Raw genomic sequence first — 27,157 nt, 5'->3', positions numbered from 1 at the left:
TTCCAATAAATCTTTTCTACCTAATGTTTCAATATACCTTTTGTACAGTGACAAGAAAAGAACCTAAATTTCATAATGAGATGAAAATTTTTTTAAAATTTCCTTTTTAAGATAAAAAGACTATTTACAAGAACTAAATACTTGTAATAGTTAGGAATGTTAGCAGAATGTAGGAGTGAGATGACGACAAGTTTGGAATGTGGGAAAATAAAAAAATTTTAAAAGTTGTAATGGTGTTGCAAATCTGTATAAATGAGAGCTACTCCAAAGGGGGAGTAAAACCTTTCCTTAAGACTTGCCTACTCAAATGGGGGAGCAAAACCTTTCCATAAGCCTTGCCAAGGTCTCAGGTCTCAATGCATCTAGCGCTATATGAGAGATCATGTATTAGTGTTGTCCCTGATTATTTGGAATAATAGCAGCCTGTCTGCAGTGCTGGGGTGGATTTAGCAAAGGTGGAGTTGAACACAGCTTCCCACTTGGGAGAGACACTGTTAAAACTATCCACCAGACCTTTGTAAACAGTGAAGGAGTACTTCTGTAGACACAGCCAATATTTCTACCAGCTGGCTCACTTATTGTTGATTCTTAAGATTTGTATATCCTTATGAGAGACTTAACACATACTCTATTTTCTTTTTACTTCAGTGTATTGAAACATTTTTTTATTGTTTCAATGAATAATTTTTATCTCTGAAGGATTAATCTGTAATAAGTTTTTAAAATTTAAAGAGTAGTATAAGAATGAACTGAAAGGCCTTTTATCTTCGAAGAACATATTTTTCTAGATATTTTAAACAGCTTTTTAAAATATTTTTTCTAATGTAAAGCTTTTAATCAACAGGTATCCATCTTTTATATAAGACTGCTCAATACCGAACTAGGTATATAAACCACTGTCCAGCTTATATTACTAAAAGTAATCAACTAAATACTTAGAGTGAAGCGACTCAGTTTGTGTTCTGCATGCTTTCTTTTCTTAATCGATGAAGTGCTTTAATGAGAGTCCGAAGTTATCCCTGTTGATGGAGGAATATTTTTAGATGCACTTTGTGAAATACTTGATGTTTGATTTGTTGACTAAGGGTGCCCATTATTACGGAGGCTATATTTTCAATATGGTGATTGGAAAACAAGGCATAAATGAAGATGGCGTTAGATGGAGTGAAATAAAACCCTGTGCCTGAAAAGGTGTTTGCACTTGTCTTTGTCTGAAACAGATAAAGAAAAATAATTTCCATTCTGAACTTCTAATTGTATTAGGCATGATATGAGTATGCTCTGTAGTATTTGTTGAAATGATTTGCATACTTATGTAGCAGGTTCAGAAATGTGGTTTAGACCTGCTGTCAGAAATACCACTAAAAATCCCCAAATTATTGCAGTTGCTCTTGACCTTCACTGTTTTACGAGGATCACAGTACTTTTAGAACTAAATACCTTGTTTTATTTTGTTTTTTATTTTTGATTGTTCTTCTGTTTTCCAAATATTACCACGTGTTCCAACAGGAATTAGAGAAAGAAAGAACAGATCTTATTGAAGATGTGACTATGAACAAAAGAAGGATTAAAGACCTAGAAGATAACCTTTTGTTCCGACTTACAAGCACTAAGGGTTCTTTGGCAGATGATGAGAGTCTAATAATTGTATTGAGTAACACTAAGAAGACTGCTGAGGAGGTAACAGAGAAACTGCAAACTTCTGCTGAAACTGAAGTCCAGATCAACTCAGCCCGTGAAGAGTACAGACCTGGTGAGTGAAGGTAGCAATGAAAGAAAAATGACTGGAGCCTATGATTAAAACAGGAATACTTTAGAGTAAGAGAAATGGTAGAATGAGATCAGGAAGACCATAGTGTGTGGGAAGGATCTGTGTTCTCCCATAAGTAAAATGTATCTAAGAAATGTCATATTGAGCTATGGTGGAGAAGGTAGTCAATGTTATGCTTCATGTCGAATTTATAAAATGGAACGGTCTATTCTCTCCCTAGACTTCCCATTGCTCTGTATACAAGTGTACCTGTCTATCTAGTCTGCTGGATAAGAAATTTAGGGGAGGGCTTGGTTGTTCTTTCTTAACTGTTAAAATGTTGACACTTTCTATGGACTATTGATGAGACCTGTCATCAGAGTAATTATGTAACTGAATGTTTGAGTTCAACATGTAGATATTCTTTCAGGGGGCCAGTATAATCATAAATGCTTTTTGTATTTCTTTGGATGAATACTTTCTTTATCCTGTCATAGATCCTTAAGTTATTATAATCAGCACATTTCATCAGTCTTTTGGCTTTTAACTGACATGTGGAAAAAAAACAAAACAAAAAAGCTCTTCTGAATTAAGTATTATATCTGTAATTTAGGAAGTGTGTAAATGGCGCAGTTAGTGTGCCAAAAATCATTGCAGATTTTGCAGAACCTTTGTATTTAAAACTAAATGGCTTCTGAAAGTAAGTTAAATCAGTGCAGGGTAAATTAAATCAACATAGTTCATCTGGCTTTTATATGACTCCTGTAAAATTCTGTAAAGACAAATTTGTTTGGATACTCAGAACTTCAAACGATCTTACTTTTTATGTTCTGCTGATGATCTGAATATTGCAGTATACCATCCAGATGCTCTCCAGATATGCTCATATTTGAAAACTGGGATTTACATAGTATGCATTAATTACAGAAAATGTTGTGGGTTTTTTTTATAATATATAAATGGAGATTAAATTAATGTTTAATTATTTTTCTGGCCAGAAAAGAATGCAGCAACTGAAGAATCTTGTTAGCATTAGTCTTAAACTCAGTGTGCTTGAGGAGAGTTTTCTGCTTTGCATTTCTATTTTGAACAGTGTCTTTTTTTTCTGTCTTCAGTTGCAACTCGGGGTAGCATCTTATATTTCCTTATTACTGAGATGAGCATGGTCAATGTGATGTATCAGACTTCGCTTCGACAGTTTTTGGGGCTTTTCGACCGCTCCCTAGACAGGTAATTTAGTTAACAATAAGTATTATTTGTATTTACTCAGTCCTGGAGATGGTTGTGGTATAGTAAAGATTTGTTGTAAACTGTGTCAAGAAAGAGGGTGTTGCCTGTTGCAATTTTGACAGGCGTTGTCAGTTTAAATACCTATAAGCCTTTGTCTGTTAGTTACCAAGGCAAGAACCTTCAAATGTACTTGCAGTCATTAAAAACTAGGTGTTAGGTAATTAAAAAACAGTATACTGTGGTGATTTTCAGCTATGCAGAAAAGCTTGATTAGAAAGGAAATTTTTTTTATTACTAGCTTGCCGTCTGATATTCTGTGTTTGCAATCTATTATTTTTTTATGTTTTGAATGTTCCGAACTATGTTTTTTTGTCTTTAAGATAGTATTCCCTTTAATAAAGCCTATGCAAATCAACATTCTTCCAACAGGTCTACCAAAAGCCCTATAACTAGCAAGAGGATTACTAATATCATTGAACATATGACATATGAAGTGTTCAAATATGCTGCCAGAGGACTCTATGAGGAGCACAAATTTCTTTTCACGTTATTACTTACATTAAAGATTGATATACAAAGAAACAGAGTGAAGCATGAAGAATTTCTGACATTTATTAAAGGTTGGAACTATGGAACAATTTTAAGTAGAGCATATATATTATTGTAGAAAATTTGTGAGCTGTAGTTACATCTCCTTGCCAACCTGCTGCTTTCTTTTGCACGTGAGAAGCCAGTCAATTGAAAGAATACTTGATTATCATTCTGTCCTGGTAACAGACAACATTGTATGGTAGTTCTAATTTATAGAACTACACTGAAAATTGATAAATACAGCTTTGAGAATTGTGAGAATTTAAAAAGAAAATCACTAAGTGTTCTTTCAGTTGATGTTTATGTCTGCTGATCAATTACCACCAGGTATGTGTTTGGCTTAGGAAAATTATTATCATGCTAAACATATTTTAGTTTATTTGGTAACAACAGGAGGATCAGTAGGCAAATAGGAACAGAAAATGATGCTAACAATTTAAAATATATCAGTCTCTTAGCTGAATGTGACAAGTTCATGGCTTTCGTCTTAACTGTATACAAGCACTGTGTATCTTCACTTAAAGCTTGGGGTAATTTTGTATTATTCCAGGATACTTAATTTTCCAGGTAACATTTATTTATGGATTATAAGTTAATTTTTCCATGTTGAACCTTCAGAATATCTTTTCCCAACAAGCATTTATTTCCAGGCACATTGCACAAAGAAATAGTAAAGCCTCAAAAGAGAAAGTGGTTAACAAAGGTTATAATTAAGGTACAACATAAAAAAAAGTAATTAGTGTAAACTAACCAGACTACAAAATCTGCTTCACCAAAGATGGCATGACTTTTTAAGGTAGAAAAACCAGTTTAAAAATCTGGATTCTTGTAGCTTGTGTTTTCTTTTTTTTTTATGTTTGCCTTTTTTTTTAGCTTCAGCAGAATTCTAAGGAAGGCAAATGTGCATATTGACAAACTTATTACAGTATCTACAACAACAAAAAAATCAAAGAAAAAAACACTGAAATTAAGCATCTTCATTTTTTTCTCCAAGTAAAGCTTATTCTTTTACAGTGAAAAATTGCTGTATGTTGTAATGGGAAGCTGTTATGGATTAAAAAAAAAATGTTTTAAAGTAAGATGAAAAATAAGATTTTTAAAACAAATTTTGCATGTTACCTAACTCAGAAATTTCTTTATTACCGTTCTTAGTTATTTCTCCAGACTGGGAATACTTAGTCATGTGAAATGACTAGTTCTAGTATCTAGTTTATATTTTCCAAATAGGTCCTTTTTTTTTTTTTTTTTTTTTTTTTTTTTTTCCTCTTTTGTGTGTCTCCAACAGTTCTAATTACAACTGATTCCTAATTTCTGGCAGGTGGTGCTTCCCTAGACCTTAAGGCTTGTCCTCCTAAGCCGGCTAAATGGATTCTGGATATGACATGGCTGAACTTGGTGGAGCTCAGTAAGCTTAAACATTTTTCAGATATTCTTGATCAGGTAAGTCAGAGCTTTTTAAAATGAATCTCTTATTTGATAGTGACCGTCTGATAGTGATCAAGGCATGTGGTAGGAAACTAGTTTATTTTGTAGAATAGAATGAAACTGAGAGCAGATAGCCACAGTTGTGGCACTGACTGCTTATCAACTTGTATTGATAAAAAGACTTAACAACCCCACTCCCCCAGCCCACCCCCAAGGAAAATAAGAAGAAAATAGAACGTTTTGCACCCTATATAATTATAATACTTTCAGATTGAGATACAACTTGCTATTATCCAATTCACATAATTCAACTTGAAGCTTCTTCCAGTTGTTAGACTTTCTTGCATCCCTATTGTGCTTTCTTACACTATGTTTTAGGATGCTTGTTCCAATATTTCTCTGCTGACGTGAAGTAAGAGTTAGGGGAAAGGTGTTCAACACTTGTATAGATGTATGTTAGCTAATGAAGTAAGTAAATGATATTTAGTATATGTGAAGAGTACCTTCTGTACAGTCATGTGGGGAGCGGATATGTACCTAAGTGTTCTCAGAGCTATCTCTGAGTCTAGCTATCTGTTCTGACCTTCCTATGCCAGTATGTCATTCATGGAAAATACTAAGTAGTAGTTCATTTTTTCGGAGTATGAATGCTTAAGGGCATTGTTGCATTCTACAATTTTGTACTTAAAATCTGAAAGCTTATACTCTCTTTTTTTGATTAGCCTTACTAAATGCGTGTACTAACGTTGCTAAACAAATACCTGTGTGTGGATTACCTGTCTCCGACCCTCATTAAAAGTTTGTGACCTAGTAGCAGTTGAAATGGGACTTTTCAGTGAAATTTGCTCATTTGATGGTATAACTGCAGATTTCAAGAGCAGAGAAACAGTGGAAAATCTGGTTTGATAGTGAGAATCCTGAAGAAGAACTGCTTCCTAGTGGCTATGGTCAATCCTTGGACTGCTTCAGACATCTTCTTCTTATCAGATCTTGGTGTCCTGACAGGACCATAGCTCAGGTACATTTATATAGCCAACATGGTCTATTTAGGTGTCATTAGAATAATAGCTGCAGGATTGCATTTCAGTATTTTTTTATTTAATGCTAAATTCCTTTTATAATGGACCTTTACATTTCATTTTCTGAAATTATTTTCAGACAATTTATGCATTTGTTGCAAGGGCAGTGTTAGCAAAATTATTCCGACATACGGAATGAATATTAGCCAATGATTTTACTATGAAGATAGGACTTCATCTGGAATCTGGGGAAATGTATGTGTTTACCTAGTTCTGCTTTATCAGTTCAGGAGGTATTTTTGACTGCCCTTGCTGATACTACTCACTGGAATTGCAGAAGTGTCCTCATGTTAGGCTGAAGTAAAATCTTTTCATGAACTTAGTTGGCTGAGCAAAACCAAAACAAAAAGTAAAATAGAAAAATCTATATTAAGGTCTGTTCAAAATTTTTAATTTAAAGCCATCTATTTAGAAAGGAGAGAAATATAAAATTAAAGTTTATTAAATGGTTAGACTTATTTTTAAGAAAAATCAACTTTTAGGAGCCTATTTTTAATCTTTATGTTATTTGCCAGTGCAAAAGAATAAAAATTATGCAGTTGCTGACAATTTCATAGCAATGGTTGGCGGTTTACTGAAGTCAGAATACTAAAAGTATAGTATTAATTTCATAGATGCAAGACTTTGGATATTTTGACTGGATTCACAGAAAGTCTCAGTAATTATTGGTATAACTGTGGTCAATAGAAGGTTAAATGGTGCTGTATAATGAATCTCTCAGATGTGTGCTATGTGTCTGAAACAGATAATGCAAAATTATCTAGTTCCTCAGTTCTGTTAATGGGGCAAGATACACTTTCATCTTACGATGGTTTTATGAAAACTAACAGTTTATTAAATGCTAAATGCTGATTATCTTTTTCTCTGAGAAGTAATCCAAAGGGGAAGATTGGTCTAAGACAAAAGCAATGTAGTGGGAAAGAACACAAGAAAGATAATTTCAGACTGTTTCTATTTCTTAGTAAAAAGGAACAATAATCTGACAATTTTAAAAATGAATAAGGAATAGCAGAGATGGTCTTCACCTGTTCCCCTGGATCTTTTAATTATGACAGTTATTTATTATTAATTCATTGTTTATTTAAGCGTGAAGGTGGGAAAGATCTTTGAAGCATATCTTCCATCCTTTCCTCCTTTTTTCTCTAGTATTTGGAAAGGAAAGCTAACTTTTAAGGTTAGGAGTTATAATACTATCTTTAAACAATTAAAATCTTTCTAAAGGTTTAGTGAAATTATTATTTTTATTGTGCTTTAATGATAGGTATTATATATAACTATACATGTAGATATATTTAATAGAACAGACATTTTTAAAGTTTTATCTGGTCTTGTAAAGCTGTAAGAAAAAACACCTTCAAAGATAGTGTGATATGTTAACATGTAAAAATACATTTGTTGCATATTTATATTTCTGATATAAGTGTATATCGGCCTTTACTCTTCAGTTTACTTATTGATTGTATTTATACTGGGAAGAAAACTATGAAATGATTACATCACAGGTTAAATTTACCCTATTTAATATAGGCAAGAAAATACATCATTGAAACTATGGGGGAGAAATATGCAGAGGGAATCATCCTGGACTTGGAGAAGACATGGGAAGAGTCAGATCCACGTACTCCTCTCATATGCTTTCTTTCCATGGGCTCTGATCCTACGGACTCAATTATTGCTTTGGGAAAAAAAATGAAGACAGAGACACGTTATGTTTCCATGGGCCAGGGGCAAGAAATCCATGCTCGTAAACTTCTACAGCAGACAATGGCTCATGTAAGAGACAAAAATTTGAATGTTTTTGTATTTGTATTAAACACTTAGAAACGAAAGTCCTGTCATGAAATAAAGTTATTTGGTGGGTAGTTAATGCTGATGCAAGAGTCTATATTTATTTGTATAATTAAGTGTCCTAAGCAATAGAATTGTCTTTTCACAGTCATTTGCCATAACAAGCTTTTTCATACTGTGCAGAGATCAGTGTTTTTCATATAAAGTGGAGTATTTGTTGCAGGTTGTTGACTGCTGTACATAGCTGCATTCATTGTTTGGGTTGCATGAATATTAAATATTCTTCATCAAGCATTTCACAACATATTTTCAGTTTTGTATTTTTAGAAATACAAACACATTTTGTTAAATGAAGAAGATTAATTCCAAATACACTATTGATAGTCATATAACTTTGAGAAAAACAAGGCTGTATAGCAAAATATTTTGAATTACCGTAGTCTGGATTTTGAATTGGGGTGGGCAATCTGATAGCACAGACATTTTACAAGTGAAACATGGAGGAAATAAAGTATAAAATTTCCTGTACGAGAAAGAAAAGCTGAAAGTGTTCCAATTTAGCATGCTTTGCTGATCAGGTGGTTGTAGTGCTATGCCTGCCTATGTGAACAAATTAAACTTCTTGCGCTCCTGTGTTATGAGCTGTTTCCTTGTCTATATAATCAGTTTTCCCATGACTTTTGCCTCAGATTCTCATTTGACAACTTCACATTATGAGCTAATTAGCAGGTCACAGGAGAAGAAACTAATTCAAAACATAGGGGAGAAGAGCTTTTGTTTAGTTCAGAGAAATGCAGTTACTTTCCCTCACTTGTCTCACATACCCTCTTAACGGAGAGGTTATGTGAGATGTCTATATGAAGTATGATAATTCATATGGAAAAGTTTGATATCTACTGACCGGTAGCAATAGGTTAAGTATGTATATTTGGTTATTTTCCAAGCCTGTGACCCTTGTGAGGAACAAGTTTTAGGAGCTTCCTCTATGGAACTACTTGAGCTTCCTTGTGTAAGTCAAGATTTATCAGTGTTTGTCAGCACTATAGTCATGTCCAGATATGTTTTAAATGGACTGAAATGAAAGAGTTAGGGACTGCTTGAGAAGACCAGATTGGACAAGTAAGGACCACTTGTTTAGATGATAAAACCAAACAAGCAAACATTGCCTCCAGCAGGAACAGCCCACAGTTTAGCTCACATGACTATCTTCTGGAGAAGAAATATTTTGTTGATTGCATGTGTACCATTAGTGTGATTACTGGTCTCTGTTTGTACATGAAATGTACATGAAATCAAATTATTAAGGCCTTGGTTTTGATTTGGTGAGTCAGTGGTGCAAAATCAGTTGTGGAGGATTTCTTCCTTTAACAGCCCTGATAAGAAATGTGCTATATTTTGCTATGGCTTAGATGTGTTGGCTTTGTTCCTAACCTGCAGCATAAACAAAGGGTGATTTTAGTGATTTCAATTTGTAAACATTGTTGATAACTTTATATTCTGTTGCTTTAAATTAGGGAGGTTGGGCACTTCTGCAAAACTGCCACCTTGGACTTGACTTTTTAGACGAGTTGATGGACACTGTAATGGAGACAGAGACTGTCCATGAAAGCTTTCGTTTATGGATGACAACTGACATTCACAAACAGTTCCCCATCACCCTTCTTCAAATGTCTATTAAGTTTACCAATGAACCACCGCAAGGGCTCAGAGCTGGACTGAGGAGAACATATAGTGGTGAGTGCTAGAGTGGTAATGATTTTAAATTAAATAGACTTTCTGATGTTACTGTGTGGTCACATTGTAGCCACTGAGAGTAGATAGCATGGAGAACTTCACACAACCATGCCAAGACACATTTTGATCCTTGGTTTGAGCTAGAAGTTGTGAAAATTAAAAGGAAGATCTGCTGAAGTTCTGTTGCCAGAACACATTGGACAGCAAAACAGGAAATGCTTTTTCTTTTCTCAGGTGTTGGCTTCTAAAGTGTTTAAATTATTGATCTTGTGTCTTTTGGCAGGAAAGCGATATGTTAATCTTTGTTGGCTATTAAATTCTCTTCACATTACATAAAATAAAAGTCAGAGTCTGTGCAGAAAGCAACTGAATGTGAATTCAGCTATTAGTAAATTGTGGCGGGTTTTTTTATGAAGTTTACTCTTAATTTGAACAACTTGATAACATGATATAAACTGTCTTCAGCATAGAACACTTTGTAGGAGGCAGAGAGCCGACTGAATGTCTCTAGGAGTGGTGTTTTAGCACTGATTTGAAGTAATTTTGGAAAATACTATGAATGTGTTTCTTATAAAGCCCACTTACAATCAATAGGTGTCAGCCAGGATTTACTAGATGTCAGTGACATGGCACAATGGAAACCAATGTTGTATGCTGTAGCCTTTCTACACTCCACTGTTCAAGAAAGACGCAAGTTTGGATCTCTGGGTTGGAATATACCCTATGAGTTTAATCAAGCTGATTTCAATGCTACTGTGCAGTTCATTCAAAACTACTTAGATGGCATGGATGCCAAGAAGGTAATTAATGTTTTTTGTGGTGAAGGTAGATTAGGATGATGGATATTTCTAGTAGTGAAATGTATATATATCGTTCCCAACAACTGAAACACAAACATGATTTTAAGTTTTTCTTTTGTTTATTTCCACAAACATTCATCATTCCAAGCATACCTATCTGTACAGCAACAGGCTTAAATTAGACTTTTAATCCTATGCATGCTGAATTTCTACATTAACCTGTATATTAAAAAAAAAATCCTTCCCAGCCATCTTTCCAGAAAACTTCAGAAATATAAACCTTAAAAGTATAGACCTTCTTTTCAGTGTTAATTAAGTCAGATACTTAAAAATAGACCCTTGTGTTTAAAATATTATTTTGTTTAAATCTAATGGGAGTAAAAAAATAAGATTGGGGTTCTCCAACCTATCTTGGCAACATAAAGAAATTGGAAGTGTCTTTAAATGACCATGTAAGAATTCCTCTTGCATCTCTCCCTTTCATATGGTCACTTGTCATATAGAGGTCCGTGGTAGATCACTTTATGATTGGCACTTTTAAGTGGGGTTGAAATCATGATTGGAATGTAGCTGTATCCTTCTTGCCCAGATGTCGGAACAGCCTCTTGATTTAGCTGTCAATGAATCCTATTTTGTGAAATCCTTGAAGGTGTTCTGGGAATGCAGGGTTATAGGAAAAAAAGAGTAGAAAGAAAATAACTTTCTTGCAAAAGGGACAGAGATGCAGAACTTGGTATATCAGCTATTCTTACTAAGGGAGATGGAAATAGATGAGAAGAGGATTAGCTAAAGTCAGTCCTTTCTGCTTGTTTTTAGGGGATCTCCTGGAGTACTGTTTGTTACATGATAGGTGAGATCCAGTATGGTGGCCGTGTGACAGATGACTATGACAAAAGACTCATGAACACCTTTGTAAGGGTTTGGTTCAGTGAAAATACATTCAGTCAGGAATTCAGCTTCTACAAAGGATACAGCATACCTAAATGTGTTATGGTGGATCAATATCTTCAGTACATACAGGTTGGTAAATGCAAGCTTTTCAACAACAACAAAAAAGCAATTCACTTATTTCTCAGAAGTTCCTCATTTCCTATATTTTGTCTTTCCTTCTGAGCACCCATATTTTGTCTTTTATTCACAGATTCTTTATTGCTTTCTAACAGTCTACATAATTAGTGACAACTAATTGTTATCATCAGTGTTATCATCATCATGACAGGAATCTTTTCTTTTTCATGTGATTTGCTTGAGGGACATACCTGAAGGCATACAGTTATTAAAGAGGACAAAGAATGGAGTCCAGGCATTGGGTACAATCTCACAGTAATAAAAAGCATAGATATATGAAAGTACAAGCTGACTATTAAAATAGCATGTGGAGGAGGAAACTGAATTTGTTGTTAACACTGATGTGATTTATGCTGTCACATGACAAACAGTTATTTGCCTGAAGACCATTTGAAGAGATCTAGCCTTTTTACAATATAAGGCTTTTTTAAATTTGTGTTCATTATTTGGTTTTGTTGTGGGTTTTTGTTTGCTTTTTTTAATAATTAGGTTATAAGTCCATCTCCAGTTGTGCTCTTTTTATATTTTACTATGTAGAATCTTCCTGCTTATGACACACCAGAGGTGTTTGGTTTGCACCCCAATGCGGATATCACTTACCAAGCTAAACTTTCCAAAGATGTATTGGACATCATCCTCAGTATTCAACCTAAAGATAGCTCTGGTGGAGGAGGTGAAACCCGTGAGGCAGTTGTAACCAGATTGGCTGACGATATGCTGGAAAAGCTTCCTGCTGATTATGTACCATTTGAAGTGAGTTAATTAAATTTTGTCAAAAACAATTGCTCCAGCTTGCTTTGTGTGGAGTAAAAAAAAAAAAAAAAAGTAACTATATTAATTCATTCATACAGGCAATACTTCAAAAACATATTTTCAAGGAGTCTGACCAGACTCTTAACATTTATAACAAAGTCACTAAATGTACACTGAAGTGCTTTTGTAAGAGCTTTTTCAAAATATTAAACCACTTCATGCTTAAGTAGTCATTTGCACTATGGGGAAGGTAAGATCATCAGCTTTTAACTAAGGTTGTTGACACTGTAGAGAACTGACGTGTTGTAAGTGTATTCATGCTTCTAAAAGTATTACAGCTTTAACGTATGTATCACTTTGGGATACAGCTTACATTCTGAAGATATTTTAGGTTGCTTTCTTCTTCAGTGAAGTGAATGTTGAAAAGCTTATCAAATGATAGGTTTCATTGATTGCAGCCTAGTGTTAGTATCTCATGATCCATATTAACACATAATAGCCTATGTAATTATATTTGTAATGAACACCTGCTGCCTTACAGTCATTACTTTTCTGAAATAACAGCTTTCCTTCTGTTTATGGGGAAGATGGAATGACTCTCAAGGTGAGAGGGTTTTCTTACAGTTAAAAAACATTTACTGATAACTGAATACGTGGACACTCTAACTGACTGTATTCTGTGTCCCCATCCTGGAGACTGCCATTTAATTGAGTGTTTGGACAATTTTTGTTGTTTCTGGGTCTTCCCATAGTTCTTTGTTGTTCTTTAGAGACCCCAGAATTTTAGGATGCTGACATATTATAGTTCTTCACAAGTCAGGCTGATTATGAGCTTTAAACAAATGAGAGGAAAATGCTTGTAAAATAGTTAAGTTTCCTATATTTCTTATGTCAGGGCATGCTGAACTTCTGTGTTTCGTTATATTTGTGAAAGCTTAAAAGCAAGTAAGATTAGTTATGTCAGTAATAAAGCATTTTAAACACTTTTGTTATGAAATGGATATGAATGACCCTAATGTGTGATCAGAAAGAAGTTCACACCTGTGTTTGTAATTTAACAGGTTCCCAAAGCAGCCACCTGCTCATCTAGGCAGTAAGATGTTTTATTAATTAGATAATTTGCCTGCCATCTCCTTCTTTAGGAGAGTGAAATTTCTTATCCTTAGTCTTCTGCCATTTTACTTACTCTTTAATGAAAGTTAGCATGAGGACCTGATACAAGGCTAGGTGACATGAATGCCAAATTTCTCCTGTCAGGATGCTGAGCTATGAGAAGGTGCAAGCGGACTTGTACAATCTAAGGCCTTCTTTTCTGTTTTTACAGAGGAATAAGTTTCCCTTGTGTGGGGTATACTCATAAGTATAGACTCTCTTCAGGTACCCATGTCTTACATCTGTTTTTTTATGTTTTCTGTAGCCCATTTTTTATTACATAATTTTCCTTCCCTCAAATGGTATAATTATGATAATATATTTTATCTGAACAGATGAGTTAACATATCTGAATTTGGAATAGCGATTGTCTAGCAGTCTTCCAAAAGTTTGCACTTGATGAAGTTTCTCACCTACTGTCTTTCTAGAAGCCTGAGCTTTATGACTTTCCAAAAAGCTGAACCAGGTGCTTAAGATCTGCAAAGGATTGAAATTTGTTGAGTTTCTCAGAAGGATACTGCCTTAGTGATGACCTAAATCTCCTGGTAGTTGTATGTCCAGCTCTCTTCAAATTCTACTCGACATCTTCACGAATAGATACGTGGCTTAATAGAGATATATATTATAGAGTGTCACTATAGATACAGTTAGCCCTGTTAAGTTTACAAGAGCTCTTTTTGGGCAGATCAGAAATGAAAAATTGAAATATGGTTTGTATAAATAAAAGTAAATGCGAAGCAATAAACTTTTTCACTTGGTGAAAACTATTTAAATTACTTCTTGTGTGGCAAAATACCGATAAACTTAGAAAGGTTATGCTTGTTATTAAGAACAGGGCAGTTATTCTGTATAAGATTCTATACATGTTATATATATTTTTTTTTTCACTTGTATCCCAATAGGACCATACTGACTACAAAATTTCTAGTTATGTCCATATAGTTGTTGATAATTTGTTAACTTTACACTTTTGATTAAAAATATATCAGCAAGGTTTATTAGAATACAAGACTACCTGACAGTGTGATATTTCCCAAACATTGCTCATAAACAGCACCACTATGCTGAGGCAAAGTAGCTGTGGCAATTGCTCTTGGGTGGTTGTGCAAAGTGGACCTTGGGAACTGTCTGTTGGAATTAAAGTTGAATTCCTCCAAGTGGGGTATGGCATACATGCTGTTTAAATGACATTAGCTCATAGATTGATATACAGACTAAATCATGAGTTAGACCAAAACCAGCTAGTCTCAGCATCGTAGATTTCTTTTCAAACAAAACCTGTATTTCTGTCTTGCAGAGGATTCAAAGAAGATGCCAAACTGGCCATTTAACTTCCTAAATAAAAGTAGTATGTCTTGAAAATTGTATGCAGCCTAATCTTGGCATAAAGTCACCTTTGTTTTCTACTTCTGTTGAAGGATCTTTGGTTTTCTACCTACAGGTAAAAGAGAGACTAAAGAACATGGGACCTTTTCAGCCTATGAACATATTTCTGCGACAGGAGATTGAACAAATGCAGAGAGTTATTTCCTTAGTGAGAAGCACTCTGACTGATCTAAAACTTGCCATTGATGGGACAATTGTGATGAGTGAAAACCTGAGGGATGCTTTAGACTGCATGTATGATGGAAGGATTCCTTCTAGGTGGAAAAAAGTAGGTGTGCATTACCTGTTTTGTAAGGAAAATAAAAAATGTTTCTGTAGTGCTAGATTAAACTGTTAGACATACAGTAAATACTTTTTTCAAACACGTCTTAACCAGGACTGCACAACTGCTAGAGTAGATTTTGGGCTAAAATAAACACTGTCAAAACAAGCCCTCTTTCATTTATGAAAATAGAAATGAACGTGGGAGATGCAAGTATTTCCTATTTCAACAGCCTGTTGCATATTGGCAGGATAAAAAGCTAGAGAGAAGAGAATAATTTAAAATGTGATGATGGTTTTTAAAAAATAGTGGACTACGCTGTTCTTTGAGATTAAGTCTTGTAGTCAGAGAATCACAGAACAGTAGAGGCTGGAATGGACCTCTGGAGATAGTCTTGTTTATTACCACTTCTGAAAACAAGGTCAATTAGAGCAGGTTTCCCAGGACTCTCCAGAATCAAGGGTCCACAACCTCTCTGTGCAACTTGTTCCAGTATTTGATCACCCTTGCAGTTAAAAACAACCAAACATCCACCAACCAACAAACTAAAAAACCCCTTAAGTTTAAATGGAATTTCATAGAATCATAGAATGGATTGGGTTGGAAGGGACCTTAAATCCCTTCCCTCCAGACTGTTGACTGCCCCACACGGCTTGGTGTCATCAGCAAACTTTTTGAGGGTGCCCTCAATCCCGCTGTCCATGTTGCCAACAAAGATGTTAAACAGCGCCAGTCCCAACACCGACCCCTGAGGAACACCACTTGTCACTGCTCTCCACTCAGACATCAAACTGTTGACTGTAAGTCTTTAAGTGCAACCATCCAGCCAATTCCTTATCCACTGAGTGGTCCATCCATCAAATCCACATCTTTCCAATTTAGAGACAAGGATGTTGTGCAGGGCAGTGTCAAACACTTTGCACAATTCTGGGTACATGACATTAGATGCTCTTCCCTTATCCACCAGCGCTCTAACCTCATCACAGAAGGCCACCAAATTTGTCAGGCATGATTTGCCCTTAATGAAGTCATGTTGGCTGCCACCAATCAGCTACTTATTTTCATGTGCCCTAGCAGTTTCCAGGAGGATCTGCTCCATGATCTTGCCAGGCACAGAGGCGAGACTGACTGGCCTGGGTCATCATTATTTCCCTTTTTAAAAATGGGGGTTATGTTACTCCTTTTCCAGTCAGTGGGAACTTTACCAGGCTGCTACAACTTCTCAAGTATGATGGATTGTGGCTAAGCCACTTCATCCACCAGTTCCCTCAGGACCCATGGGTGCATCTCTTCAAATCCCATCGACTTGTGCACCTTCAGGGTCCCACATTTTGTCTTGTGCCCATTGCATCTTCTATAACTGGCAAGATCTGGCTCCATCTTCTTCCATTCTCTATACATGAGGTATAAACACTGATAATAACTTTTCTGAGCCTTCTCTTCTCCAGCCTAAACAATCCTTCTCCCCATATAAGTTATTTTCAGAGACAATTAGAGCTGTTAATGACAACTGATGGAAAGAAAATGGGGGAAAGTTTTTTGGTGTTGTTATGTTTTCTTTTTATTGACAAAGTGTTTTCATGGTACAAAACCTAGACCAAAGCAGATGCTTCACAGCACAGGTATGATACAACTATTCAAAGTGAAAAATCAGCATAAATCTTCATGTAGTTCAAGCTCAGTTTTTCTTAGCTTTTTTCAGAGCAGAACAGTTTTGGCAGAAATCCTGTTATCTTGATGCATTGACCGTGGCTTTAGAAAGACCATGTGTATAGTATTTCTCCCTAGTTTACACAGTTACCTAATTTTGCAGAAACTTCATAAATGGACAGTTACCACAGGGAGCATTAAGCACATCTAAAAGGAATAGTAGGTATGAATTTGAACAGAGTAAGAATTTGGATCAAGTGTCAGTGGGATGCAATGTTTGTCTATTGGGTTAAAAGTTAAGACATGAAAAATGAGCTTGAAATGTGCTTTCTAGTATGTTGTTTACTACCTTGTGAGGAAGTACTTTTTATTGACATGAATATGATGTTTTAAAACCGTTGAATGAAATTAAAAATTTAACATGCTGTTTACTATTTTAGGCATCTTGGGCTTCCAGTACACTTGGTTTCTGGTTTACTGAGCTTCTAGAAAGAAACCACCAGTTTTATAACTGGATTTTTGAAAGCCGACCAAACTGCTTCTGGATGACGGGTTTTTTTAATCCTCAAGGATTTTTAACTGCAATGAGGCAGGTAAATAGTGTTTAGAGTCTCACTCTGCTTATTCTTTTATATAATTCTTTTAAAAATATATATATTCTGTGATGAAGGCTGGGTTATACACATGGCTCCATCATGTCAGCAGGGAAGATATGTGACTGCCTATCTGTCTAACATTTCCTGACTGAAGTGTTTTTCCTCTGCACACACTTTTTCAGTATATCAACAACTACTGTGTTAAAATATATTTCCTAATTTGACCAAGCCCCATGTATGTAGGGTCTATCTTACAACATTATTAAGGTAGGCTGGGGAAGTAATGTCTCATGTCACCACTGAGATATTCCTGGGAAGAGGTGCTAAGCCCATGAATTGATTTTTCCCTTTTTCCCTCTCCCTTTTGGTCTGTGTTCAGGACTTACCTGGCTGGAGACTTGCCAGAACAGCTGCTCAGAATTAGTCGTAAATTGCACTTCTTCAGTTCAGTAGTTGATTCAGTCTGTCTTCACGAAGTGTGAATTTCCTTCATTAATCTGTGCTAAGCATGAAGTTTGATGTATTTGTTAATGTACGTACCTGTTGCCTTGAGGATTGTGTTGGTTGCTCAGCATGCTAGTTGCATTTGACATGTGAGCTACTTTTTACTTTAAAAAGAGGCAATAAACAGCCGTGTTGGTTGGCATAAAGGGACACACTGGAGACAATAATTGTCTGGAATCTGTAAAATTGGGAAAGAATACTCGGGTGGGAATCCAATGGACCTCAGAAAAAAACTAACTTTTGGAAGAGAGAATTAAAATTTTCAGAGAAGTAAATTATCCTGTCTTTCTCTGGGGTCTGGGTAGTGTAATGTTTGGCTGACAAAGTGAACTCTAATTGGTGACCTACTTCTACTGCAATTGCAGGCATAGAGCCTTGGAGTTATATAACAAAATATTTCTTTTGAGTAAACAGTCCTAAACTGGGATTTACTTTGGACACAAGCTTGTGGAAAGGGTTTAGCAGCAGGATCTGAAACAGTTGGAATCTACAGAACTTTTTGATTCCCTAAAAAGCGAATGTGGGTACATAACAACCTAATGTCCCAAGTAAAAACCAACGTGACTTTCTGAGTTTTGCTATGTGGTGGAACAAATAGAAGTGAAAAAGATGAAAGTTCAGAATGATCACTGAAACTAAACCCTTCTGGTTTTTTAAAGTAGCTAATCAATTGCAGTACGGGACAATGATTGATTCCAATTACTTCAAACAGAGAACTTGGAATACTTTTACAAGACTGGGATAAAACTTAGGTCTGGCATAACTTAATAGCATGGGATAGTAAGGGACTGGGCAAGAAAAAGGGGTGTTGTCCAGTGCACTAACTAACTGGCTAAATTTGAAATAGATCTTGAATCTTAAGCATGTCTGTCTTCAAGTATTCTGTTTTTTGCAGTCTATTTATGTAACTTTAAAGCTGAGTGAGCTCTAACTCATTGTTAAGAATACAGTTAATGAAGGGTATAGGTACAGGAAAAGGAAGGTAACCGCAGAAAATACGCACCAAATTATGCATTTTGCTTCTGTTATTGGAACTGTTTTACTTAGCACATGCAGTTAATGTTTTCTTATCTCATGTAAGCTGTGAAATTTTCATATTCACAAGAGCCAGTTACCACTGGCATTCAGTGATTGTGTTACTTGATATGGTCTTCAGATTTTGTTTATAATACAGAGATTGAAAATCAAATATAGTGGATAAGGTACTGAAAGCTTTCTCTTACTACCATGCCATCACTAGGTTAGAAGTAAAAATGCTGTAAACATGGATATCATAAAAGATATTTTCTTTTGTATCAAAGACGATAAGGTGTGACCATACATATATGTTTCTAATAAATGCTTGCAAAAAATGGCTCTGTGCACATGTTAAAATGTAACCTTTATACTTTTGTCTATTTTGGGCAGGAAATAACAAGGGCTAACAAAGGATGGGCTCTTGACAGTGTAGTGCTGTGCAATGAGGTCACTAAATGGATGAAGGAAGATATCACAAGCCCTCCTTTGGAAGGTGTCTATGTGTATGGGCTGTATTTGGAAGGAGCTGGTTGGGACAGAAGAAACATGAGACTGACTGAATCAAAGCCCAAGGTGCTCTTTGAGATGATGCCGGTTATAAGGATATATGCAGAGAATAACAGTAAGTAACTATATTGTAAAGGAACCTTCCCAGTCTTCCCTATAAAATGACCTTTCAACCTTCCATAATAATTGATAATAGACACTTATTTCCTAATATTTAGATGTGTCTTCCTTCTGGTCCTAATGGTGTTAATAACTTCTTAAACCCATTACAGATGAGCTGTTCTGTGCTTCCTCAGACAAACACGCTCACATTCAGTCTTCCATTGCCAGTGTATCCTAGATTGAGCAGATCAATATTTATACACATAAAACTCTGAAACCTAAACCCAGATAACCTCTTTCCCACATCCCAAAACCCAATGTAATTTATATATATAAAAAACTTTATATGTGTATACATACTTACAAGTTTTTTATCTTATATGAAGTATTTATAGATAACATTATATATGTAGCATGTATATTTATAATTTCTTTTTTTTTTCCTGGAGGAAGCAATTTTTGAGCTAACAAGCAAGCAAGAGGTGGAGTGAGATGGTAGAAGGTGTTTTATCTTTGAGGCAGAAAAGGACTGTGAGAATGGAAAGGAAACTTACAGGGCAGAAGGACAGTGCTTTTTTGTGAAAATAAATAATTTAGGTTAATGTGGGGGATTTTTGCATATAAAATATGAAATGTGGTTGAATAGGGATGTAAAATAGGATAGGGCTATCCACCCTCGAAAGTAAAATTGGAAACTTTTGTTGAAAATCATTCCACTTCCAAAAGCAAAGCCTGCTTACATGCTATTTTGTGTAGCTGGTCTTTTGTGAGAGGCATGATCACTGTCACAGCAGCCAAGATGCTAAATAATGAACACTGAAGTATTAAGTATGACTAAAATACTGTTCTAATTCTGCAGTGAAGTTGACAATTTATACTCTGAAATATTAAATGCATTTCAAAATAGGGCATTTTTTATTTTGACTTAATAATAATATATTGATAAAAAATAATGTTCAGTGAGCAGATTGAAGTGATAATAACGCTAATCACGCTAGAGTGCCCATTTACATTTCTTCCTACGCCCATTTCCTAAGTGGTGGTGTTAAATCTTAAACCTACAGGAATTTTAAGCCATGTGTGTCTTTCAGCTGGCAATAACACAATAGTGAACAGGGTGAGAACCAAGTAAGAGTTTTCTTTAGTGGTGACAGAGAGCTGTGTGCTATTGAACTTTGATTCGATTTTACATTTGCCTTTTTTTTACAGTCCCTTAGGGCCCTGTTTTTTCAGCCTAGTTTCATTGGTTTTTATGTCTCTTTTGTCTTGTCAGCTTCCAAAGATTCACGTCTGTATTCATGTCCAGTCTACAAAAAGACCATTCGAACAGATATGAATTACATTGCTGCTGTGGATCTTAAAACTCTTCAGCCTCCAGAGCACTGGGTACTGCGTGGGGTAGCACTTCTGTGTGATGTCAAGTAATGTTAAAAAAAAGGTTTCTAAGAGTCCTTTTCTGGTTTTAAATGTAAACATCAATATGTAGTTAGCTGTACAATGGATCACTTCTAAAAATTTTCTAAGGCATAGACTCCATTATGGTATTTTAAAAAAACTGTTCTCAGTAAACCTCTACAACAGGCTTATAAATGCTAAATCTTAGAGTGATATTGTTTGGTAAATAGATTGAAGTACTACATTTGATGTCTTGACAGATACTTAGTGTTCCTATCTTACTATTTTCTGCTTAATTTTACCTTGAATAAAGATTAATTGACTTAAACATTGTTACTTTTCAGTGGTACATATGCTTGTATCAGGGCTTACCTTCAAGACGTTAAATGCAATGCTTTTTTTGTGTGTGTGTGTGTCATCTGTGGAAAGCTAAGCCCAGTTGTTCATTCATATTAGTTAATATCCCTCAAGAAGATGTTCCAAGATTTATTTCCTAGCTAATAATTTCTAGTTTCCTTGCTGTCCAAGTAAGGAAGGTGAGACTGGAAAAATGTCACACCTGTTTTGCCACTTGGAGAACAACTGTGTTACATAGGAAAACAAGCATTTGACAACTGCCAGAATTCCATATTTGGTTCATGACTTATAAATATGTAATGGATAGGAAGAAAATAGTTCCATAAGAGTGCTTGGATATTTTTTTTGTGCTAGCACACCAGATTTGAGTCAGTCCTCATCAAGGTTATTAGTTTTATGACATGAATTTTAGCTTTTCTTTTGCTTTAATTTTGCAGTGTTGTGATTTTATATATTGTTTTAATTGTTTGTTCGAGTTTTTTTTTTTCTACCCTTTCTCCTTTTTTGCTTATGTGCTGCAGCCTCTCAGCTAGATGGGAAACTTTTCACATAGAAATCGTTTCACATAGGAATCCATCTTAAGAGATGCAGATCCACTTAGTTGAACATTATTGACTTCACGCATCAAGCACACATATTCAGTCATCAAAAAGCCAGTGAATTTTTGTTGCTGAGTCCAATAGGTCATAGATCTTAGTGGTCCACTAGTCATTCACAGTAACAGGTGCTGCAGAAGAAGAAGAAGCAGAAAGAGCCAGTATTCCTGGTGTGTCTGTCATACATAAATGCTTCAAGGGAGAAACTGTTTTCCATTTCCATTGTCAAACAGTTGATCATTTCCATTGTCAAGTCAATACATGGAATTTGAAGGGTGCATTAATTACAGAATCACAGAATTGTCTAGGTTGGAAAAGACCTTGAAGATCATCCAGTCCAACCATTAACCTAACACTGACAGTTCCCAACTACACCATATCCCTCAGCGCTATTTCAACCTGACTCTTAAACACCTCCAGGGATGGGGACTCCACCACCTCCCTGGGCAGCCCATTCCAATGCCTAACAACCCATTCTGTAAAGAAATGCTTCCTAATATCCAGTCTAAACCTTCCCTGGCACAACTTGAGGCCATTACCTCTTGTTCTATTGCTTGTAACTTGGTTAAAGAGGCTCATCCCCAGCTCTCTGCACCCTCCTTTCAGGCAGCTGTAGAGGGCGATGAGGTCTCCCCTCAGCCTCCTCTTCTCCAGACTAAACACCCCCAGTTCCCTCAGCCGCTCCTCGTACAACCTGTGCTCCAGAGCCTGCACCAGCTCCGTTGCCCTTCTCTGGACACGCTCGAGTCATTCAACGTCCTTTTTGTAGTGAGGGGCCCAAAACTGAACACAGAAATTGAGGTGGGGCCTCACCAGTGCCGAGTACAGGGGTAAGATCACTTCCCTGTCCCTGCTGGCCATGCTATTGCTGACACAAGCCAGGATGCCAGTGGCCTTTTTGGTTGATTAAATAAACATGCTAAATATATCTCTTGCCTAATGCTAATATTAAAAGAAATAAATTTTATTATGACAGAATAATTGTCTTTGTATTTTAGTAGACTTCAGCATTCATTTCTACAGTCATCCAGTTGTGAAACCTAGGTGGAACATTGATTCTATTTGAAACTCTATTTGTAGAGATCTTTCCAGTGTCTTTCCATGTTGGAATTATTCTCTTTTTTTAATTTTTCCTTTTAAATAACTCACAGTGAAACACATTAAATGTATGAAAATCTCCTTTAGGAAATATTTTTAGTTAAGACATGGAAATAAAGGAATATAAGATGGGAGGGTTAACTTGTTCTTTATGGGACCTTGGAGCACAATGCTCAGAGTTTCAGGAGATTGTCTAGATGCTCACTGGAGTTGTAAGTTGTTGTGGACTTGTGTCTTTCACCAAGACCACCTTCTCTGAAGGAGATGCACATTGTCCTTGTGCAAATCATTCACACTGAAAATTTTCAAGCCACATACACTTCAAATGCCACCTTCCAAATAGTTGATTTGTTGTACCATTATTGCTCTAGACACAGCAGAGATGTCACACCCCACAGTAATCCTCAGTGGGTGAACTGTGCACCTTTATTTCAATCTGATTTTCTATGAGGGTGGTGGGAAAAAGGTAGTTCCCCAAATAAATACACACTGGTGATTCTAGTTATGCCAAAGACTGTTAGCTTAGTGGTTTGTGGCAGACTGGTTACCCTCATCAGATCAGGCCCTGCCTTGCTGACTCAACTTTCTGGCATGACCTCAGATCTGCCTGGTTATACAGCCTCATCTGGCAGTCACTGATATGTTAGTTGGCCCTGGCTGCTGTCACGGGCCTGCTCTGATTTTCTGTTCAGGTGCTGTGGGACTGTGCCCTTGTCAAAGAGAGCCTTGTCCTGCCCATCCTGCTGTGACTCTTGGCTTCCAGCTCTACCTTTCTTTCCAAGCAGCCTGCCCTTGCTGCTTCTTGACATATGGCTTCAAACAGGTGAAAAAATGAACGGTTTCTTGTTCATTTTCATAGCAGAAGTGGGTAATAAAGTGTTTCTATGGAAAGGAATATCAATAAAATAACCAGCCCTGACATAATATAGAACTGGATGCACTTTCTCTGCATTTGGCTATGCTATTGGTACTGAATGGATTACTTGAGAAAAACCATTCACAGACATCAATTGTGCTATTTTTAAGCATGCGGCACTGTAAATTCGGGTGTCTGGAAACATGCAGGATTACAGAAAGTGTTTCCTTCTTTTCTTTCTAGTATTTGTCGTGATAAATACATGTATTTTGGAGAATATTTAAGAACAAATGCTATACAAATTTATCTTAGAAATTAATGGTAAAATAACTTTCTGAATAAGGTGGAGATATTAAGCTTCATCAGAATCCATGGAAATGCTTCATCAATTTTGTAAGTATTTTAAAATAAGCAACCTAGTCTTTCAAATACATGCTATGCCGTGTAGTCTATACTACATAGGAAGGTCTTCTGTGCTTCTCTTGGAAAGAAGAAATACTTTTTTGCCTGAGTTCTGTGCCTTCATTCATACTTTTTAACTCAGAGGTCACTCACATTGAACTTTTTGTTCTCACTTTCGAGCTTTGTTCTACTTTCAGAGATTATAAGGAAGAAGAAAAACCTGAATTTTTTATCACAGTAGGTAGTACAGTTCCAAATTAACAGTAAGTATAGTTGTCATCATTGAAAAGGATAACCAGATTGTTATGGTATATGTGCAAACTGGATTATAGAGAAAGTATTTGTCATTCTGAACTATCCTTCATTAAATTATTTTGATAATGAAATTAATATTGAAGAAAGTTCATTTTTTCTCTATTATGTTGGGTTTTTTTTTCATTTCTTGCTTGGACAGTTATCCTGTTCTAATTACCTGGAGCTGGACATACATATTGGCTTCCTAATGAATCTTGAAATAGAGTTTAATTAGTGCTCATATGCAGCATTTTAATTTTTAACCATCGTGTTTACATTGTGTAAGCATTATAGGTGTATAAAAATATCTGAAGGCTTTTAGAACATATACAAGGCTTAAAAACCCAGTGCTGCAGATGTGAATCCATATGAGACAAGTTGTTTATCAGTTATTTAAAATTAAAGGTCAGTTAAACAGATGAAGAAAAAATACAGTTCTTGACATGCCTGTGGATCCCAGGATGTAGCATTTACTGGAGCTTCTGGCAGCTTTCCTTCAAAGTTTTCCAACTACTGCCTTTTTCTATACCTTTTGTTCTTATAATAAAGTTAAAACATCCAGTGTAAGTGATAAGGTATTATGTGTGTCTGTATATTAATACAGAAAAAGGAAAACGAATATCTGGGCTTTTAAAACTAAACAGTAAATACATGTTACCAGTCTTAATTTGCCTGTGAAGTCTGCACACAGAAATAGAAATTTCTTGGTATTTACTTGCATATTAAAAATTTTAAACAAATATCCAAAACAAAGAAGAACTACTGAACCAAAGAAAGAAAGAAAGAAAGGGAAGAACAACATGGTTAAAATATTTTTCAGTTAGAGCTATTATTTGAAATGGATACTGCCCTTTAACTTTTCGGTGAAGCTGTGATTTGCGTTGCAGTCACTCTGAGAATCGAAGTAGTTATTTTAGTTTTTGCTGTCAGAGGGTATGAGATATCCTACTTTGACAAGAAAAACAACAGATGTTTGCTGATGTAAAAACATGATATTTTTTTCAAAGGTGCTATCTTAGAACAAGAAAATTTACACACAAAAAAAAAAGTTAGGAAACTTTAACCTTCTGTGAAAAGAGCTTAACATGGTTTAACAGAAGGCAGCATAACCTGTTAAGACACTGTTTTTACATGAATTGCCTGCAAATAATTGAAACTTTTCAGTTTCTCTGTTAAATGGCCACAAGAATGGCAGTCAATATATATAGCTCCTCCACCACCAATTTAGATAACTTGAGTGCAAAAGGTGGGTTTTTTTTCAGAAAAACGTAATCTGGAATATCTCTTATTGTTAACTGCCCTTACTATATCATATGTCACATTATGCTTTTCTCAATTTATTTAAGCTCGGTTAGTTCCTACCCACCTTGCTTGCTCTGAGTAAACTGCGATTCCAGCAAATGAATAGCAGATTAGTTTAGGAAGGGCACTATAAGTGGTTCATCTTACCTTTCAGTTTCTTTTCTGAACTGATCAATATGTACTTGGAAAGTAAGTGTTGACTGATGATGAAGCCCATTAGCACTGTGTAAGATTGTGACAAAAGTATCTGTGCTAAGAAAGTCTAGAAATGACTTGTGAAGTAAGGTGTGTTCAACACATCTCCTTTTTCTGAGTTGTCATTTTCAAAAATCAATTCCTTTGTACTAACTTTCAATACTTAAAGGTGGCTTATAAGAAAGATGGGGACAAACATTTTAGTAGGACCTCTTGCGACAGGACAAGGGGTAATGGTTTTAAACTAAAAGAGGGTTGATTCAGAATGGGTATAAGGAAGAAATTTTTACAATGAGGGTGGTGAAACACAGAGAGGTGGTAGTGGTAGATGCCCCCTCCCTGGAAACATTCAGAGTCAGATTGGACAGGGCTCTGAGCAACCTCATCTAGTTGAAGATATCCCTGCTTATTGCAGGAGGGTTGGACTAGTTGTCCCAACCCAAAATATTCTATGATTCTATAACTTGCATAAATCAATATTGCTTCAGTTAAAATGTTTTGCATAAAATGTGCAGGTGAGAAAAAAATGACTTTGTGCCTTCAAAGAAAAATATTTACTTAATTTTGCCCATAAAATAAGTTGCTTTGCATTTCGTCTTGACACTACATTGTGGAATAATAAAGCTCAAAAATATATATCATAGGGTAGTTACATGTTGACTTTTCATTTTAAACATTTAGAAGATATATTATCATTCTGGAAAAAAGTGAGCCAACAAAGGAACAACTTTCATAAAGAAAAAAATAAATCACTAAACATGTGAAGTATGTTTTCCTTTTTGAATTTTGGTCTCCAAATTCTGTATAATAATCCTTACTTTCCAAGGGCAAATAAAGCTGTTCTTTATTCTTCCAAAGCAAGACATCTCAGGTGAGTTATGTTTGAAGTTCAGTATGTTTGTAATTTGGATAAAGTGAGAAGCCAATTAAGAGATACATGATCTATGCATAACAGAAGAAATGTCACAATAGGAGGAGGTATGATAGAACATAATGGAAGTGAAATCCTTGTGAAGAAAAATGCTGGTTGGTGATATCTGGATTGCAAAAATTTGATCAATTTGCATTAGTGTTACACTGTTCTATCAGCACAATAAAAATCATACTTGATCCCTACATATTGAGAAATTTAATACTGAGTTGAGCTTTCTTTACGCAGGTTTGAATGAATCTCCTCCTTTTTTATCCTTTAAAAAAAATCAGACAGGCAATAGTAATGCTATAGGACCTAGGTGGTTTTGCTATATGGGCAGTGGTTTCTGGCCTCT

General features: G+C 35.6%; 1 protein-coding gene across 1 annotated transcript in view; it reads left to right on the top strand.

Moving 5' to 3' along the window:
* The window catches only part of DNAH5 (dynein axonemal heavy chain 5), a 128,879-nt gene extending 107,838 nt beyond the window's left edge, over positions 1-21,041 (top strand). The window contains exons 66-79 of the mRNA XM_074897847.1: positions 1,510-1,753; positions 2,866-2,980; positions 3,410-3,600; positions 4,890-5,011; positions 5,865-6,014; positions 7,603-7,848; positions 9,378-9,597; positions 10,192-10,397; positions 11,214-11,417; positions 12,003-12,218; positions 14,812-15,024; positions 17,109-17,261; positions 19,176-19,407; positions 20,668-21,041. Of these exons, the coding sequence (XP_074753948.1) occupies positions 1,510-1,753; positions 2,866-2,980; positions 3,410-3,600; positions 4,890-5,011; positions 5,865-6,014; positions 7,603-7,848; positions 9,378-9,597; positions 10,192-10,397; positions 11,214-11,417; positions 12,003-12,218; positions 14,812-15,024; positions 17,109-17,261; positions 19,176-19,407; positions 20,668-20,819 (2,664 nt within the window). The 3' untranslated portion in view covers positions 20,820-21,041. The remainder of the gene's footprint in view (positions 1-1,509; positions 1,754-2,865; positions 2,981-3,409; positions 3,601-4,889; positions 5,012-5,864; positions 6,015-7,602; positions 7,849-9,377; positions 9,598-10,191; positions 10,398-11,213; positions 11,418-12,002; positions 12,219-14,811; positions 15,025-17,108; positions 17,262-19,175; positions 19,408-20,667) is intronic.
* The last annotated feature ends 6,116 nt before the right edge of the window (positions 21,042-27,157 follow it).

Source organism: Athene noctua, chromosome 2 (genome assembly GCF_965140245.1).
Source record: "Athene noctua chromosome 2, bAthNoc1.hap1.1, whole genome shotgun sequence".
Lineage (NCBI taxonomy): Eukaryota > Metazoa > Chordata > Aves > Strigiformes > Strigidae > Athene > Athene noctua.
This window is presented reverse-complemented; position numbering and strand designations above follow the sequence as displayed.